The following is a 15,179-nucleotide window of genomic DNA, read 5'->3' on the forward strand; positions in this document are numbered from 1 at the left end:
TCCCTGAGCCCGGCCCGGAGCAGACAGTACGCCTCGCGGTGCCGCTGGGGGCCAGGGCGTGGCCCTGAACCACGTCGTCTCCTCCACAGGTAGCCCGGCCTCCGGTGCCCCGGCCAGGGGAGGCAGGGCAGAGGGCGAGGCGCGAGCACTCCCACCTCCGCGCACGCATGCAGACTTTCCCAGTGTTCGCGCTGGCTCCTCCTCCTCCTCCGCTGAAGTGGTCAGCGAGCACGGTGAAGCCACTGTGGGCAGGCCCGGGCAGCCGGGCGGCGCCGCCTACTTCTGGATCTGGAACAGGAAGAGCCGCAGGTTGATGTTCTTGGCGGCCAGCAGCTTGTTGCACTCCACGGAGTCGACGATGGGCAGCGGCACGTAGTCCGTCTCGTTGCTCTCGTTGGTGAAGACGAAGTGGTAGATGACGGGGCTGATCTTCACGTCATCGTACGGGCCCTTGAGCAGCAGGAAGGAGCACTCCAGGGGCGCCGTGACCTTGCTCTTGAGGAGGAGCTGGAAGGACAGCGTGCGCTTGCACGACAGGTTGGGGTTCCGCTCCGAGTCGTTCACGCGCGCCTTCAGGACCCACGTCTGGTTCAGCACCGTGAACCTCGGCGTCTCGTAGTACAGGCGCGTGATGAAGTCATCCGTGCGGTAGGGCCGGAACTGGACCTCTGTGGAGACAGACAGGCCGGAAGAGCCGGCGTCAGTGCAGGCGGGGCCGGGGCGGCGCCTTCCAGAGGCCGAGCGAGGACAGAGGCTCAGCCGGGGAGGAAGGCAACTTACCCGCAGGACAGCGCGTGCTCTACTTGTCACAAGGCAAATCAAACGCAATTATGGCAAATGGAGGCGCACACAAGCTTGGGGGAAACAACTACAAACAGAAGTAACACGCATTAGCGGCAGGGAGTCCAGGCGCTGAAAGAAGTGAGCGGCCCGACCCTCGCTGTCCTCCCTCTCTGCCTCCCCCAGGGCCCAGCCCAGGCAGAGGGAGGCCCACCCGGGGGCGTGGGTAAGCAGACACACAGACAGGATGCGTTCTGAGAACAAGTGCACTTTATTGGTTCGGATACAGAGCTGCCAGAAAAGCCGGCAGGCGGGCACACGGCCCGAGAGCCTGTATGGGGCGCAAGGCGGAGCGCCGGCATGTGGCCCGGTGCTGGGCACCTGTGCTGTCACACAGTTCTCTCAGCACAGCCCGGGGCCCGTGGCCCGCGGCCCGCGAGTTCCTCCACGGAGGCGGCCAGTCCTTCCTGTGTGCACGGGGATCCCTGCCCGGCCACCGCCACCGTCATGATGCCTCGGCCTGCCCAGACTCGCAAGGCCTGGCCTGGACTGTTTGTGCCATGGTGCCCAGCAGGGCAGCTGAGGCTGCAACTAACCATGGGCCATGACCTTCTGGTGCTGAGGCTGCCGGGCCCTTCGCCTCTCAGGCCTGTGCAGGCCCACACCTAGCCAGGCCTAGTCCAGGCAGCATGGCGCGACCGGTTGCCTGTGACCGCCCTTGATGCTGAGCTGGCTGCCCGCTGTGGGCTGAGCAGTAGAGGGCCGCAGTCTCCCTCAGCGGCCCCTGTGTCAGCAGGTGCTTCTTGCTGTTCTCTGTGTCTGGACCAGGCCCTGGCCTGGTTCCTGCTCCCCAGCATGTCCAAAAGCTGTGGCCGTGGCCAGGAGAGCCCATGAGATCCAGCGGGCCTGAGCGCGGTCCAGCCTGCCCGTCCCTGGGCGTCCACTCCCAGCTCTGCATTTTGAGCGGAGTACCCTCAGCTCATGCAGGAGCCCTGCCCCTGGGCATCTTCTTGATGGCCTCAGGAGCCCCGCGGCCACGGCAGTATCGGCCTGCAGGCAGGACCGGATGTGCTGAGTGCTCTTCTCGCCTTTGGCTCCACAGGGCAGGCCCCTGGCTGCCGGGCCCTCCAAGACACACCCACCTTCTGCTCAGACACTGACCGTCCCAAGGGCTGTGCAGCCCTGCGCAGTAAGACGCCACCCTTGTTAGGGTGGTGGGGCCAGGGAGGGGAGGACAGGTGAGAGGGCCTCTGAGAGCCATGCAGGTGCCCCTGGGGTCCTGCCCCGGCCCCTCCCGTGCTTGGCCTCTGGCACGTCTTCTCCCCCAAGGTGGCCTCCCATTCACTGAGAGCTTGTCCAGAGCCTGGCCACCCAGCACGGCCTGTGCCTGCCGCTCAGAGCCCACTGCTCCCCCAGGTCCCGGCCGCCGCACACCCCCCTGCCCCCCGTGCGGCATGCAGTGGGCGGCGGGGCGCCTCACCTGTGTAACCAATCTTCTCAAAGCTGAGCAGGCTGAAGATGCTGTTGTACAGCTGCATCTCCTTGCGGTGGCTCTGGTCCATCTCGTCGAGGATCTCCATCAGCTCGTTGCCCGTCTTGGTGGGGTGGGCACAGGCGGCCTCGTGCACCGTCAGCTCGTGGAAGGGGCCGTGCCACGGGCAGCCGATGCGCTTGTATTTGCACTGGGTCACCCTGGGGAGGAGGCGAGCACCATGGTCATGGGCTGTGCCCCGCGGGACGTGGCTCTGCCCAGCGGTCCTCCGAAGGTGAGCCCCTGTCCAGCCCTACTCCTACGAACTATCCCGTGAAGGACATATTCACCGTGTGCCAGCCCCCAGGAAGGAGTCAGCGTGCGTGTGAGAGACTGAGGGAAAAGGAGCACAGGAGAGCTGTGAATCCACGTGCCACCTACATCCTTTGCTGGGAAGACTGTTGTGCTTGGCAACGGTGGCCACTGACCATGGTCTTGGACCCTATGCAGCTCTGCTTCACGTGAGGCTCGCGGGCCTGAGCACTGGCAGACAGCAGGGTTGGCCGGCAGGGACTGGGTCGGGCGCCCGCGCAACTTCGCGCTGAGCTCCCAGAGCTGGCCGTGCTCTCCTGGGCCCGCTCGTAAGAGGCCCCCATGCAGCCAGGGAACCCTGGAGAGCCAGGGGCATGCACAAACAGCCAGTGGGTCCAGAGTGGGGCCCACTCCTGCTCCCTGCCAGGGCTCGGGTCCTGAGCGGCTTCAGCCTGGCCCATTCCTGCAAGGCTGTCCCTGGGCTAATGTGTGCAGAACCCAGGGTCAGGGCAACAAAGACGAACCAGAAGATCCAGCACTCGGGGGCCGCGCCTGCAGCAGGCTGGCCTTCAGCCCCGCCCAAGCCCCGGCATGCTGCGAAGCCTCCGGCGGCCGGGCCGGCCCGCGGTCACCTGTCCTGGCACTCCTCTTTCTGGTGCCTCTCCAGGAGGGAGCGGGGAAACTGGCGCAGGCAGAAGCCACACTCGGAGGGGAGCTCGCTCACGGCCTTCTCCACGGCCAGGTTGCGGCAGCAAAGGCTCTTACTGATCTCGCAACGACAGTTAGGACACGTGGCCTGCTCCTCCTTCAGCCGGGCATCTGCTAGTAGGTGGATAAAACAGCCAGCGCACATCAAGTGACCGTTAGTACACTGCGAAGAAGGAAAGGGAGATGAGCTCACAGACCTGCAGGACGTGCACGCGCACACACCAGCCTGCCCCGCGGGCTCCCGCCGCAGAAGGGCCTGCAGGTGCGGAGAGGCAGCCAGAGCCGCTGCTCGGGAGGGACGGGCCTTCTCCCTGGAACACGGCCAACACACGGCCAGTAGGGCTCCCGTGGAGAGGCAGGTGACACAAAGGTGGCCCTTGGGGGCTTGCAGAGGTTACCGAGCCCCACTGAGGCAGGCCCACTAGTGGGGACGGGCTGGGCCACACTGGGGCTTGGAACCTTTCCCTGACCCAGGGGCCCAGGACGGTCTCAGGGGTCCCCTGGAGGCCCTGATTTCGGGACACCTACGGGAACACAGACTCTTGTCCAAGCCTGGCAGTGGCACATAGCCAGCAGCTATCAAGTAGCAGCAGACACTGCTCCCCTGTGCTGGGGGCTGGGGACCTGGCTCAGACAGACCCCTGGCCTGGCCCCTCCACCGCAGCCCTCCTTGGCCAGCGCAGGCGAGAAGGCAGCTGCCACCCACGCAGCAAGGCTGGTGTCCTGCAGGGACCCTCCTACAAGCTAGCGGCACAGAGCTGTGGCAGGTAGAGAGGCCTAGCTGGCCTGGGACAAGGGTGTGTGGGCACAGTGCATGCCTGGAGGAGAGAATTGGGGCCACGGGCAAGACAGACTGCCCGCCTGGCTCAGTAGGCGGCAAACCCCCTTCCTCTGGGAACCTGCAGACCTGAGGCCCAGACACTGCCTGTCAGCACCCCGCCCCCTGCCGGGAGTCCTTGCACATGCCGACATTGGGCCGAGGCTCAACTCTAGTCTTAGGTCTCTGGTTCCACACATACGTCCTGAGTGCCCATTTGGTGCCTTTCAGAGAAATACACAGGCTGTGGGCCTGGCCCTCCAGGGGTAGCAGAGACCCGCAGAGAAACCAAGAGATACAAGAGCAAAGACTTGAGCTGAGCGTCCCCTCAGGGCAGACACAGCTCCCCAGGCCTGGCCCTGGCTGGTAAAAACCTGCAGGGGCAGAGGTCAGGGAATGCTGGGGGCTGGGGGGCAGGCGGGGGTTCTGCTGAGGGTCAGCTGGATTTCCACTCGGGATACTCTCCCACAGCCAGCTGAGGGTGAGCGGGCAGATGGCCTGGGCTCACCAGCTGCGGCAAACCTCCAGAAAGCCACCAGGCGCAAGCTTCCCTTGAGGTCCGGGACACTTCTGGGGGAGCTGCAGCGCGGCAGAGGCCTAGCCACGCCCACACACGTGGGACCCTCGGTCAACACCGGCTGCCATCCCATCGTCTCAGGGATCTGCACACCCGGAGCCAAGGAGCTGTGGGAGGCCGAGGGAGCTCGTGGCACCTGTGTGCCAGGGCTGGGGCTGGTGAGTCGATGGGACTTACGCGCTGAGGACCGTATGGGTGGGAGGGCCGGGGACAGAGGCCTCATTCACAAAATCCACGTCCACACAAACACCACAGGTTATCCGTACTAAAAATCTCCACTTCTAAGTCAGGCCAAGAATTAAAACGTGTATCATGAGGAAGCGAGCTAGCTGGGCTCAGGCTGGAGGAAGGGGCCCGGCAGGGTGGGCCAGTGCCAGCTCTGGACACGGGGGCCGCAGGGGTGGGGAATCCCAGCTAGGACGAGCTGAGGCCTGCTCACGGGGCAGCAGCGGGAAAGCACCATATCCCGTCCGCCCCCAGGGCCGGTGGAGAAGCCAGACAGGCGGCGTGAGTGACGGGCAGGCGCGCAGGCACGGGCACCACAGGACCCGTCCACCTGGCGGGAGGCACGGGCTTGGTCACGGGACCCCCAGGGCCGAGCCCAGCACAGGCCTGACTTCGCTAGACCACAGTCCCCGAGAGAGGACTGTTGCTGCCCGCCGAGGCACAGGGGGGCGGCGCTTGTGTCCTCTAACTGCGTCTTCCTGGGAGGAGGGGACTTCAGTCCACCCCAGCCGCGGAAGTGAGGACACACCCACCGCCGGGCGCCTCCGGTGAGGAAGCCTGACTGGACACCAAGACCCTTTGCGTCCAGGGCCTGCAGGGGCTGAGGGGCCCCGCCACAGACTCTAGCTCCGGCGCCTTCTAGGGGGAGGCCACGTGGGCAGAGCCCCGCTCTGCAGCCACCACTTGCCTGAGCAGAGCGACAGAACCCAGCTGGCTTCTCTCCTGTGTCCGGGTGGCCCAGCCAGGGTGTGGGGTGTAGGGTGAGAGGCCCGGACGCAGTCTGAGAGCCTCCTAAGGAACACCAATGTTGCCAAGCATATGATGCGAACCTCCCAGCACTGTCCTGAGAGTCCACTGCTCTGGGCCGGGGGCTGACCTGCACGCCCCTCCCAGCAGGTCTCTTCTAGAGCCTGTGGGCTGCAGGAACGCCCAGGCTTCCAGGCTCGCTCCCACCCCCTTCCTCCTGGAGCCTTTAGATGCAACACAGGCTTAGGTGATAGGACACCAAGGAGAAGCAGCACCCGGCCTGCCCTTCTCTGGGGAGAGGTGGGGTCACTGCCCCTTAGGCCCCAGGAGCTCAGCTGGGAGCTGGAGAGCAGTGAGCCAGTAGGAAGCTGCAGAGTGCTGCTGGCACAGCCAAGGGACAGCTGATGTCCACATGCAGCCATTATCCGGGATGTTCTTGGGTCCAAACCAGGTGCCCGATCTGGGCCCAGGAGGTCTGTCCACACAGGGTGCATCACCAGCTCCAGAGCCCTGCCCGCTCTCCAGGTCTTCCCTGCTCTCCTGAGCAAGACTCCAACTCCACAGGCAGGTCTGGGCACCCAGTAAGGCAGACTCAGCCTCCTCAGTGGCCGGGCTGGACTGCACCTACCCCAACTTGCCCAGCTGGGACCCGGCTCCCCAAGGACTCCGCGCAATGCCAGCTGCACACCAAGCCTCTGATGGACAGTGAGGGCAGGCCAGAATGCCCCACTCCACATGCTAGAGCCAAGCCCCCAAGAGCCTGAGTACCCCAAGAAGCAGACCCTGCAGCGCTCACCCAGGCTGCCAAGAAGATCCTGCCAGTGGGAGGGTCAGGAGGAGGGGCCCCCAACTCAGAACGTGACAAGGCTTCCCAGGACAGATCCTGGCTTCAACTCTAGCCTGCAGGTCACCAGCAGCATGACCCTGGGCTTGCTGCTTTCATCTCTGCGCCTCCCTTTCCTCAGGCACAAAAAGTGACAAAGACAGGACGGGCCACATCACGTGCTGAAGACGCGGGGTGAGACACGTATGACGGCATGGCTCAGCCCCCAGCACATGACAGGAACAGAATAAACACCCACCGTGGCCATCCCACAGCAGAGCCTGCCCAGCCCCTCACACGGCCCCACCTGCAGAGCCACCCCACCCAAGCCACAGCAGTACCCCCCAAGCCCCTCCGCAGATGCCCCAGGAGCGGGCACGTGTCCCTCCCAGGACAGCAACACCTCCCTCCACCTGGCCTCAGGCAGCTCCCGTGCACCGGTCAAAACCCCCGGGGTAAGGGGGACTGAAGGTACCATCCACACTCACGAAGACGAGCCCTAACCCCAGGCCTTGGGCTGTAATGGACCTTAGCAAATACCCCTCAACTCCTGGAAACCGAGACTTGGTCAAGAGGCCTTTTAAGCCGTTTTGCGCTGGGGCTCTAGGGAGGCTCGGCCCCAGGTCGACGTGCACAGCCCACCCTCCAAAGCACAGCCAAGGGCACTAACCCCAGAACTGCCACTCAGCCCAGCTGGAGGGTCCCACCGCGCTCGTCAAGGCTGCACCCCAAATCCCCGAGGTCTGGCCCCACACCTCGTCAATCTCTGTATTCAAGGGACCTAAGAAGAGGCCTCACAATGTCCAAGGAACTCAGCTGTTCTGGGCAGAGCCAGGACTCTAACACTCAGCAGGTTTCGGGTTTGAAGTCCTGTACCAACAGCCTCTGATGCCTCAAGAGCTAGGACTCGGGCAGGAACCAGCCCTTCCCACAGCCAGGCTCTTGCTCAGAAGCAGACACTCCAGGGTGAAAGGCAACTCAAATGACAAGCAGCCACCACAGAAAAATACAGCTGCTCGTGTAGCCAGAGTTCAGGAACTTTCTCCTCTCTACGCCGAATTTGGACACCAAAGCGGGTACATGTCCGCAGCTCTACTCTGCTACCTTTCTTACCTCGAAGCAGGAGCCAGGAGCTGGGAAGAGGATCCCAGGCCAGCTGGGTGGGCAGCCTCACAGGGGTTCCCTAAACATCACTCAGAACAGAGCCTGCAGCGCCAAGCACCCTGACAAGGGTCACACTGGCTGGGGCCTGGGCAAAAGATGGGCCCACCCTGCTTCCTAGGCCTTCTACCAGTGACTGCCAATCAAGTAACTAGTTTGCTCGAGCCAGGGCCTGAGCCGAGCGCTGATAAGAGACAGGAGACGCGAGGGGTGAGAGGTACGGCAAGATACTCCCCGCCCTCCCACAGGGCAGAAACGGGCCAGTGCCCAATCAGGTGAAGACAAGCACTGTTGCAGGAGAGAGGGTGGCCACAGCAGGGGCCATGGCCGCTGTGGGGCCCTAGAAGAGACACTGGAGTGGGGAGAGAGCACCCAGGCAGAAGGGGCACAGCTGCAACAAGTGGGAGGAGGGGGCTGTGCTGCTGGCAGGGCAGAAAGCCAGTCGGGGGCCCCGACTACAACTCCTCCTTCCCCTGATGGGGGTCACAGGGAACTTCTGGCTGAGAACATGGTAAGAGATCGGGGAGCTCTGCGGCACCCCCTCCAGACGCTGGCCCACAGCTCAGGGCCTCAGTTGACATCAGCACGGTCCTATCAAGTGCACCATCCGGACAGCACACGGGGCCCCATGTGAAACGCTGGGGGAGGGCCTGGGAAGGAGGTCAGGCTGTAGTTCCAAGGCTCCAGGCACTGCCAAGGCTGTCTCCTCCAGAGAAGGGCACTCATACATACACCGGGGGTGCAGGCACACTGGTGCCACAGTTCTGCCCCCATAGCAGGGGTCCTGCTGCCCACCTTGCACCAGTATCCCTGCTCCAACTCCAGCCCTCCTGCCCCCACCTGGGAACCTGCCCCAGTGGCTTCTTGGGACTCTGGGAAGTGGCCCCATACCCTGTTAGGCCAGTCACCAAGGACACACCCAACACCCGCACAGAGAACATCAAAGCCAGCACCTGCTGTACCCACTCCATCCCTAACCTGACTTAACTTGAAGTAGGCCATGGTGAGAACCACTTGCATGAGTGCCTTGCTCTTACACCAAAGCAAGCCCCAGCCCCGGTATGCGGCTTGACGTGCTCGATGTGTGGGAGAGCCAGCTGCGTGGGGCCAGGGCTCTGACTCAGGAACAGGTGGGCAAGTCTGCTCCAGGTGAGCTCTGGCCACCACCACAGCTCCTCTGGTGGCCACAGGGCAAGCTCTCAAGTTACGGTGTACTCAGCCCACTCCAGAGGCCCATGGAGCTATCCCCCCAGACTCAGCCAGGCACAGCGCCCGGGGCTCGTCATGGCCCCTGGCTATTCTCCTCACCCCAGAGCTGGGCACCATCTAAGACAATCCCCAGACACACAGTGTGGCTGGTGCCTGCCCCCAAGCCACGTGTCCTGGCTTGAAGGGATCAGAAGAAATGTTGCTGGTAGGAACAGAGAACAGAACACATCACATGCCTGAGACTAGCCTACCAGAAATGGCCAGTCAACACGGCTCACCAAAGAAGGCCCTCAGAAATGGAGGGGCTGAGCCCAGGCCAAGAGGTGATGGCCAGTAGTGGGCCCCAACCAGGGACACACAGAAACCTGTGTGCCTGCCAGTTTCAAAACAGTGTGTGTAGGGCCTGGGCCATTCATGACCAAATCCTCCTGGGAGTAAACCCAGCTCAGATGTGACCAGGCAATGGCTCAGGGTCTCCACGCCCATGCCAACCACTACCCTCAATGACCTCATCCAGGGTCGTATGCAGCAGGAGCCACCAAGAACCCTTCCCTCCTTCCTCTGGCTCATCCCTCCGGCCCCCATGAGCACTACTATGCACCCAAGTCAGCGCCCCAACCCCCAACAGCACGGCTTCCAGCACCCAAAGCAAGTGCTGATCCGTGGAAGGACTCTAGTCAGCCTTTTTAGAGTCAAGGGCTCTGTTACTGATCACATGTTCTAGAGCTTTCTCCATGCCTCCAGAGGTGAGAGGAAACAACTCCCTACCAAGACCTGGCTGTCACTTGGGGAGAATGGCTGTGGAGCAGGGGGGCGGTACCACGGCACACAGCTTAGCGTCACGGATTCCTCTTGCTTAGCACCCTGCTGCCAGGGAAGCTGCTCAGCACAGCCCACTAGGCCACAGGGAAGGCCACAGGTCAGGGCTGTCTCAGCGCCTTCACGCTCTCGTCACCGCTGCTTAGCTGCCTGCCTCCAGCCTGTCCAGGACAGAGCTCTGCTACCAGCTCTGTGTGTGCCGGTTTGAACCAGCCAGGCTCACAGGCCGGGGACCAGGAGGCAGCACTATGCAGCCTATTATCATGTCATCATGCCAGGACCAGGTCTAGCCCACTCAAAGGATGGGAGTTCCCCAAATTCCCCCCGGGACTCTCCCCCCACCCATCAGTGGCTTGGCTTTTTGGGACTCTCATTTAAGACCCGAGGAAGGAAGAACTCTTCCACCTGAGACCAAAGATCATAGGCAAGGGAAAAAGGGGCTGGAGAGGGCACAACTCCTATGGGATACCCCCAAGGCTGAAGGACTATGGGAAGCACTCCCCAACTGTATCAGAAGACCTGTGGTATTCCTGAGCTAGCGCCTCTTGCCAGGAAAAGCTGAGAGCCAGTACCCTCCACCCAAAGAACTCAACCCACTTCCCTGCCAATGCCTTCTCTTTCCTCTCTGTCACCTGGGCACATCAGGGTCCTCCTAACCTACGTCATGCCAAAGCAGGAAAGGACGTGGAGCTCTAGAGGCTAGGAAAATGGCAACCCAGATTAGCCTCATGCTGCTTACTACAAAAATGGCCCTCTCTGGGCACCTGGGTGGCTCACTGATTAAGCGTCTGCCTTTGGCTCAGGTCATGATCCCAGGGTCCTAGAATCAAACCCTACACTGGGCTCCTTGCTCCATAGGAATCCTGCTTCTCCCTCTCCCACTATCCCTGCTTGTGTTCCCTTTCTCACTGTGTCTCTGTCAAATGAACAAATAAAATTAAAAAACAAAACAAAACAAAACAAAACAAAAGGCCCTCTCACCCCTGGTCCCCAGTTTAACAGCAGGGAAACAAGGCCCTATCAGCTAGGACCAGCTCCCCTAAGTGCAAAGAAAGGTTACAGAGAACCTGTTCCGTTCCTCAAAGGGGTGCTGGGAAAAAGGGGTATCAAAGTCAGGGTGGGGAGGAGGTGCTGAGGTGGAGAGAGAGGTGAACAAAGAAGGCCGCGCAAACTGACCGGCCGAGTGTGGCCCCTGCTGCTATGTGACGCACGTGTGAGACCCACCAGGGCCAAGGACGCTCTCTGATGGCCGTGGCTGGCTAAGGACGGAGTCTAGCCACCATTCTGAATTGTCACGTGGATAAAGGAGGGTGGACACAATTCCTGGAGTGCTGGTAGCCTGAGAAGCCAGCCCGGGTGTGGGTAAGGTGGGAGGGGGTGGGAGTCCACCTGAGGGCACAGCAGTCTAGAAAGCACAGCATGAGATCAGGCTCGGAAGGGGCTTTGCAGGTGGTTCATCCACACCAGGAAGGAAAAAAAGGGAGAGAGGAGGAAAAAAGATGACCTGTCCCTTCAGTGTTCTTCCAAGATGAAAGGAAAAGAGAGTCCTTTCAGCCGCGAGCCAGAAGAGAAGAGGTGCACAAGAGAAGCCTGGAGACAGCTTTCGGGGGTGTGGCTGCTCGAAGAACAGAGAAGGTCTTGAGTGAAGAGGGAACCCCAGGGTCTCCCTGAGTCCAGGGAGCTCAAGAACCAGGGAAGCCGACTCTGGGGGGGGGGCGGGTCTGGGAGGGGGGGCGTCTGTCGCCAGCTTTCTGGGGGGTCAGCTTGAGAGGGCGGGCTGGGGGCTGCTGAGGTGGGGGCAGCGGGGAAGGCTGGAAAACAAGGACGCGGAAAGACGAGATTCGAACCGAGACACAAGGAACGTCCGGACGAGAAAGGACTGACTACGACTGGGAAATAAAGTCCTGCGAGGAGGAAAGCGCAGAGCTTCCGAACAGACGCCAGGAGTCGCGACCGCTGGGGCCCCGGAGCTCAGACCGGCTTCCGAGGGCACGCGGTGCCCGGGCTGCGGGTGGGGGTGGGGGTCGGGAGGGGGTTGCGGCCGCGGCGGGGCTGGAGCCGGGCTGGGTCGGGGTCGGGCCGGCGGCCCTACCTGGTACACGGAGGCCTTAGGCAGGTCCAGGCAGACGGTGCAGCACAGCACCGAGTAGAGCCGCTCCTCCAGCTTCCCGCTGCCCGCCGCCGCCGCCGCCGCCGCCGCCTCGGCTGCCTCGGCCGCCCGCAGCCGCTTCTTGGGCGGCGCGTCTGGGTCGCCGGCCGCCTCCTGCAGCTGCCGGGCGCCGGCCAGGCCCGCCTCGTCCGGGAGCCCGGGCCCCGCCGCCTCGCCCAGCGCGGCTGCTGCCGCCGGCCCCGCGGCCGCCCCAGGCCCGGCCCCGACCCCGCCCCCCGGCCCGGCGGGCGGGGGCCGGCGCGGACCCGCGGCTGGAAGTTAGGGGCGCCGCGCGCTCCCGCCGCCCTCTCGCTGCCGCCGCGACCCCGCAACCCCGGTCCCTGCGCCGCCGCCTCAGTGGGTCCGGCCCGCGCGTCGACCCGAAGCCGCCGCGGCCACCGACCCCGGCGCGGCCGCCATCTTTGTTTTCGCTGCGCGCTCCCCGGCCGCCGCCACCGCCCCCTCGGTCTCCCAGTCACGTGACCGTTGGAGCCAATGGGAGCGCCACTCACGGCTAGACGGCACGTCCGCCGGACCCAATGGGTGCGCAAGGACGCCCGAGGGCCCGCCCCTGCAGAAAGGGGGCGGGAAGGGGGCTGGGCCCAGGGAGACCTGTGGTGGGGCGCGCGCCGGGGGCGGGGAAATCATGGGGGTGGGGGCGTGCGCGCCGCTTCCGGTCCGTCTAGGGTGCGGCCCACAAGCCGAGGACTTCTCGGATAGTGGGTATCCCCCGACCCCTACGTCGGGGTTTACTTGCGCCTTTGTCCTCCAACACTCAGGTTTTGGAGACGCCGGGGAGAGAACCCCTGCTGGCCACTCTTGTCCCTCTTGTGTGAGACCAGTGTCCTTCCTCCGCACCCAAGCATGGGTACTCCCCGAGAAAGGGCTCCGGACCTGGAATTTAAACCACCCTTCTGCCTAATCCCGGGGTTGGAAACCATAGAGGGGTCCGCTAAGGAAAGTGAGGGTCTTGGGAAATCAGGACGTGCCTTGCACAGGCCAGAGGGCAAATAAGCCCATGTCAAATCAGCTCTGGGAGGAGACGTGCAGTTCTGAGGACAGGGGTAATACAGGTGTGGTATAGTCTTGCCCTCTCCCACCCCTACCAGCAGCCGGTGAAGGTCACTGTCCCGGAGGGCTACCTGCAAAGCTGTGCAAGGATATTCAGAGCTCTAGCAGGTCGCGGGGCCCAGGATTAGGTCTTCTCAGTCTAACGGTCCTCCTGACAAGGGTGTCATTAGGAGTTCAGGCTGAGTGAGGCCCAGGGCTAATTCCAGGACATCCATTTTTTTTTTGCACAAGGAAACCAGTTGCTGCGCTGGAGTTTTAGAAAGCTCATTGGAGGACCCCTCGATCCCTTTCAAGAATGGGCAGATTCCATATTCCTAAGGTTTATTGGAGACCAAGCCTCTCTCTGGATCCAAAACCATGGCCTGCCCAGCATCAGGTCCCAACATGGGCCTGGGGCCCCATCTCTTTCATTCTAGTCTAGGCGAGTGCCCACACTCAGCCAGAGGAGGACAGTGCCCAGACTCAGCCTCCTGACCAAGGCATCCATCCGGGCGCGAGCCAACCCTGCAGCAAGCTCTCTTTGGGAGGCAAGAGAGTCCATCCTAGGGGAGGAAGCCCACAGGAGCAGCCCTGTGGGAGGGGGAGGTGTAGCCAGGGCAGAAGCCCCACTTTAATCCCCAAACATCACTCCCACTGCAGTCGCTGTGTGTGCAGGGCTCGGTGGTAGGCCCAACTGCCTGCGGCGAGGGCCCAGCGACAGACGTCCTCTTTTGGTAGCAGCAGCAGTCTGTCTTCCTCCAGCCGGCTCAGGAGGCCTGCAGCACCCAACATTGCGCCCCCCCACATTCCATAAGTGTTGGTTGTGAAAACGGCCACAATGAGGATGGTTACTGCAACCACCAGCACCACTGCCTGACCAGCCACAGAGCGACCCTCAGCACCAAGGTGGTCACCGGCCACTGCCAGCACCATCCCTCCTCCCAGAAGCAGGTTGGCAGAGGAGCGATCCCCATTCACCCAGTGGAAATCAAAGGCCAGAAGGGGCAGGCCAATGACAGTGGCCACCCAGGCTCCAGCAAGACAGTCTTCATCTGTGCCCAGCCCCGGGGCCAGCACGGTGGCAGAGGCCAAAGCCTGGAGCAGGAAGCCAGCAGCGGCCCCTCGACTTGCCTGTCAGTATAGGGATAGGAGGAGATGTGGGAAAAAAGAAGCCAGGGCTTTCCTTTAAGCAGGGAAAGGTCTGGGGGTCTCATGCAACCCTGGCCCTCAGACTCAACCTCCCACCACCGTCTCCCTGGTCGGGGCAACTGGACCTGATGCAGGTCCCTACAGTTTGGGAGAGGGACACACCCCTACCCAACCCCAGTGTACTCACCTGGGCAGTGCTCACGGCTGCATGGAGAGACACCACTCCCAGTGCCAGGTGGGACAGGGTCGTGCTCCACTCACTCCAAGGCCTGGGGGCCATGGCACCTCGGGTGGTAGTGAATGTGACACAGGAAGGGGATCCAAAACTTTGGAGAGGAAGAAAACGCAGAAGCCGGCGACCAGAGCCCTAAAGGCAACTCTCCTGGACTCCCAGGTTCCAGAGCCCCACTTCTAAGTGTTGGGATAGGCTCATCCGAAACTTTCCGGACCCCTGGGAACCCTGGACGCAACTGTGGGGAAGAAGCAGCTAGTTAGGCCGGCAGAAGAAGGGAGAAAGAGAACCTGACCTGGGTGGGCGTGAGTTCTGGGGCCCTGGAATCGAGGTAGGGGTGCCGGGCCTCGGGGAGAGTCGTGCGCTAGGCCCACTCGACCTGGTTCCTGCGCTTTGGGAGGCGCCGTCTTCGGAACCGGGCTTGGAAGCAGCTACGGCGCAGGCTCTCAGCGGCGGGTGAGCTGCGAGGCCGCGACGCAGCGGCGAGCTGTAGGCCAGAGTCGCCCGCCCGCTCGCTCATCCGCTCCCTTGCTCGCGGGTTGCTGCCGGGTCTCCAGCCCAGCGTTGGCCGGGCTCAAGCCAACGAGAGGAGTGGAGGCTAGAGCGGCAGGGGGCGGGGTCTGGGCGAAGGGGGCGTTCCAGGAGAGCCGGAGGAGGTGTGAGGGCGGAGAGGGGACTAGGAGGAGAAAGCTCTGTCCCACGACTGAGGTATAATACCGTGATGGTTTGGAGGGATCTGTAGTGAGGGGAGGGGCTGTGAAGGTAAGGACCCATGAAAGGGGAGGGTCGTGGGCGGAGCTGTGAGGGGAGAGGATGGGCTGTTAGGGGATGTGGGCGGGACTGAGAGGCGTGTGAGCGGGGCTGTGACGACGTCTGGGCGGGGCTGAGAGGGGAGGGACTATTTTAGGGGGCGAGACTGTGAAGGAATCTGGGCGGGGCTATGAGGGGAG

The 15,179-nt window shown here is 62.9% G+C and overlaps 2 protein-coding genes across 3 annotated transcripts; both read right to left on the reverse strand.

The window, feature by feature from the left end:
• Nucleotides 1-225: 225 nt before the first annotated feature.
• Nucleotides 226-12,664, reverse strand: CYHR1 (cysteine and histidine rich 1). Its single transcript, XM_032848339.1, has 6 exons — nucleotides 12,657-12,664; nucleotides 12,179-12,369; nucleotides 11,742-12,070; nucleotides 3,196-3,434; nucleotides 2,261-2,472; nucleotides 226-668 (listed from the first exon to the last, which is right to left on the reverse strand). The coding sequence occupies exons 1-6, from the start codon at nucleotides 12,662-12,664 to the stop codon at nucleotides 277-279; spliced, it is 1,371 nt and encodes a 456-aa protein (XP_032704230.1). The 3' UTR covers nucleotides 226-276.
• A 509-nt stretch (nucleotides 12,665-13,173) lies between these two features.
• Nucleotides 13,174-14,762, reverse strand: LOC116861647 (cysteine and histidine-rich protein 1-like). 2 transcript variants are annotated; one of them, XM_032848398.1, is made up of 3 exons: nucleotides 14,609-14,762; nucleotides 14,185-14,467; nucleotides 13,174-13,979 (listed from the first exon to the last, which is right to left on the reverse strand). In XM_032848398.1, the coding sequence occupies exons 2-3, from the start codon at nucleotides 14,275-14,277 to the stop codon at nucleotides 13,494-13,496; spliced, it is 579 nt and encodes a 192-aa protein (XP_032704289.1). In that variant the 5' UTR covers nucleotides 14,278-14,467; nucleotides 14,609-14,762; the 3' UTR covers nucleotides 13,174-13,493. The 2 variants fall into 2 exon arrangements, with proteins under 2 accessions (XP_032704289.1, XP_032704287.1); XM_032848396.1 differs by having other exon boundaries at nucleotides 14,185-14,762.
• Between the last annotated feature and the right edge of the window lie 417 nt (nucleotides 14,763-15,179).

Source organism: Lontra canadensis, unplaced genomic scaffold (assembly GCF_010015895.1).
Source record: "Lontra canadensis isolate GAN:19392208 unplaced genomic scaffold, GSC_riverotter_1.0 scaffold201, whole genome shotgun sequence".
In the NCBI taxonomy this organism is placed as follows: domain Eukaryota; kingdom Metazoa; phylum Chordata; class Mammalia; order Carnivora; family Mustelidae; genus Lontra; species Lontra canadensis.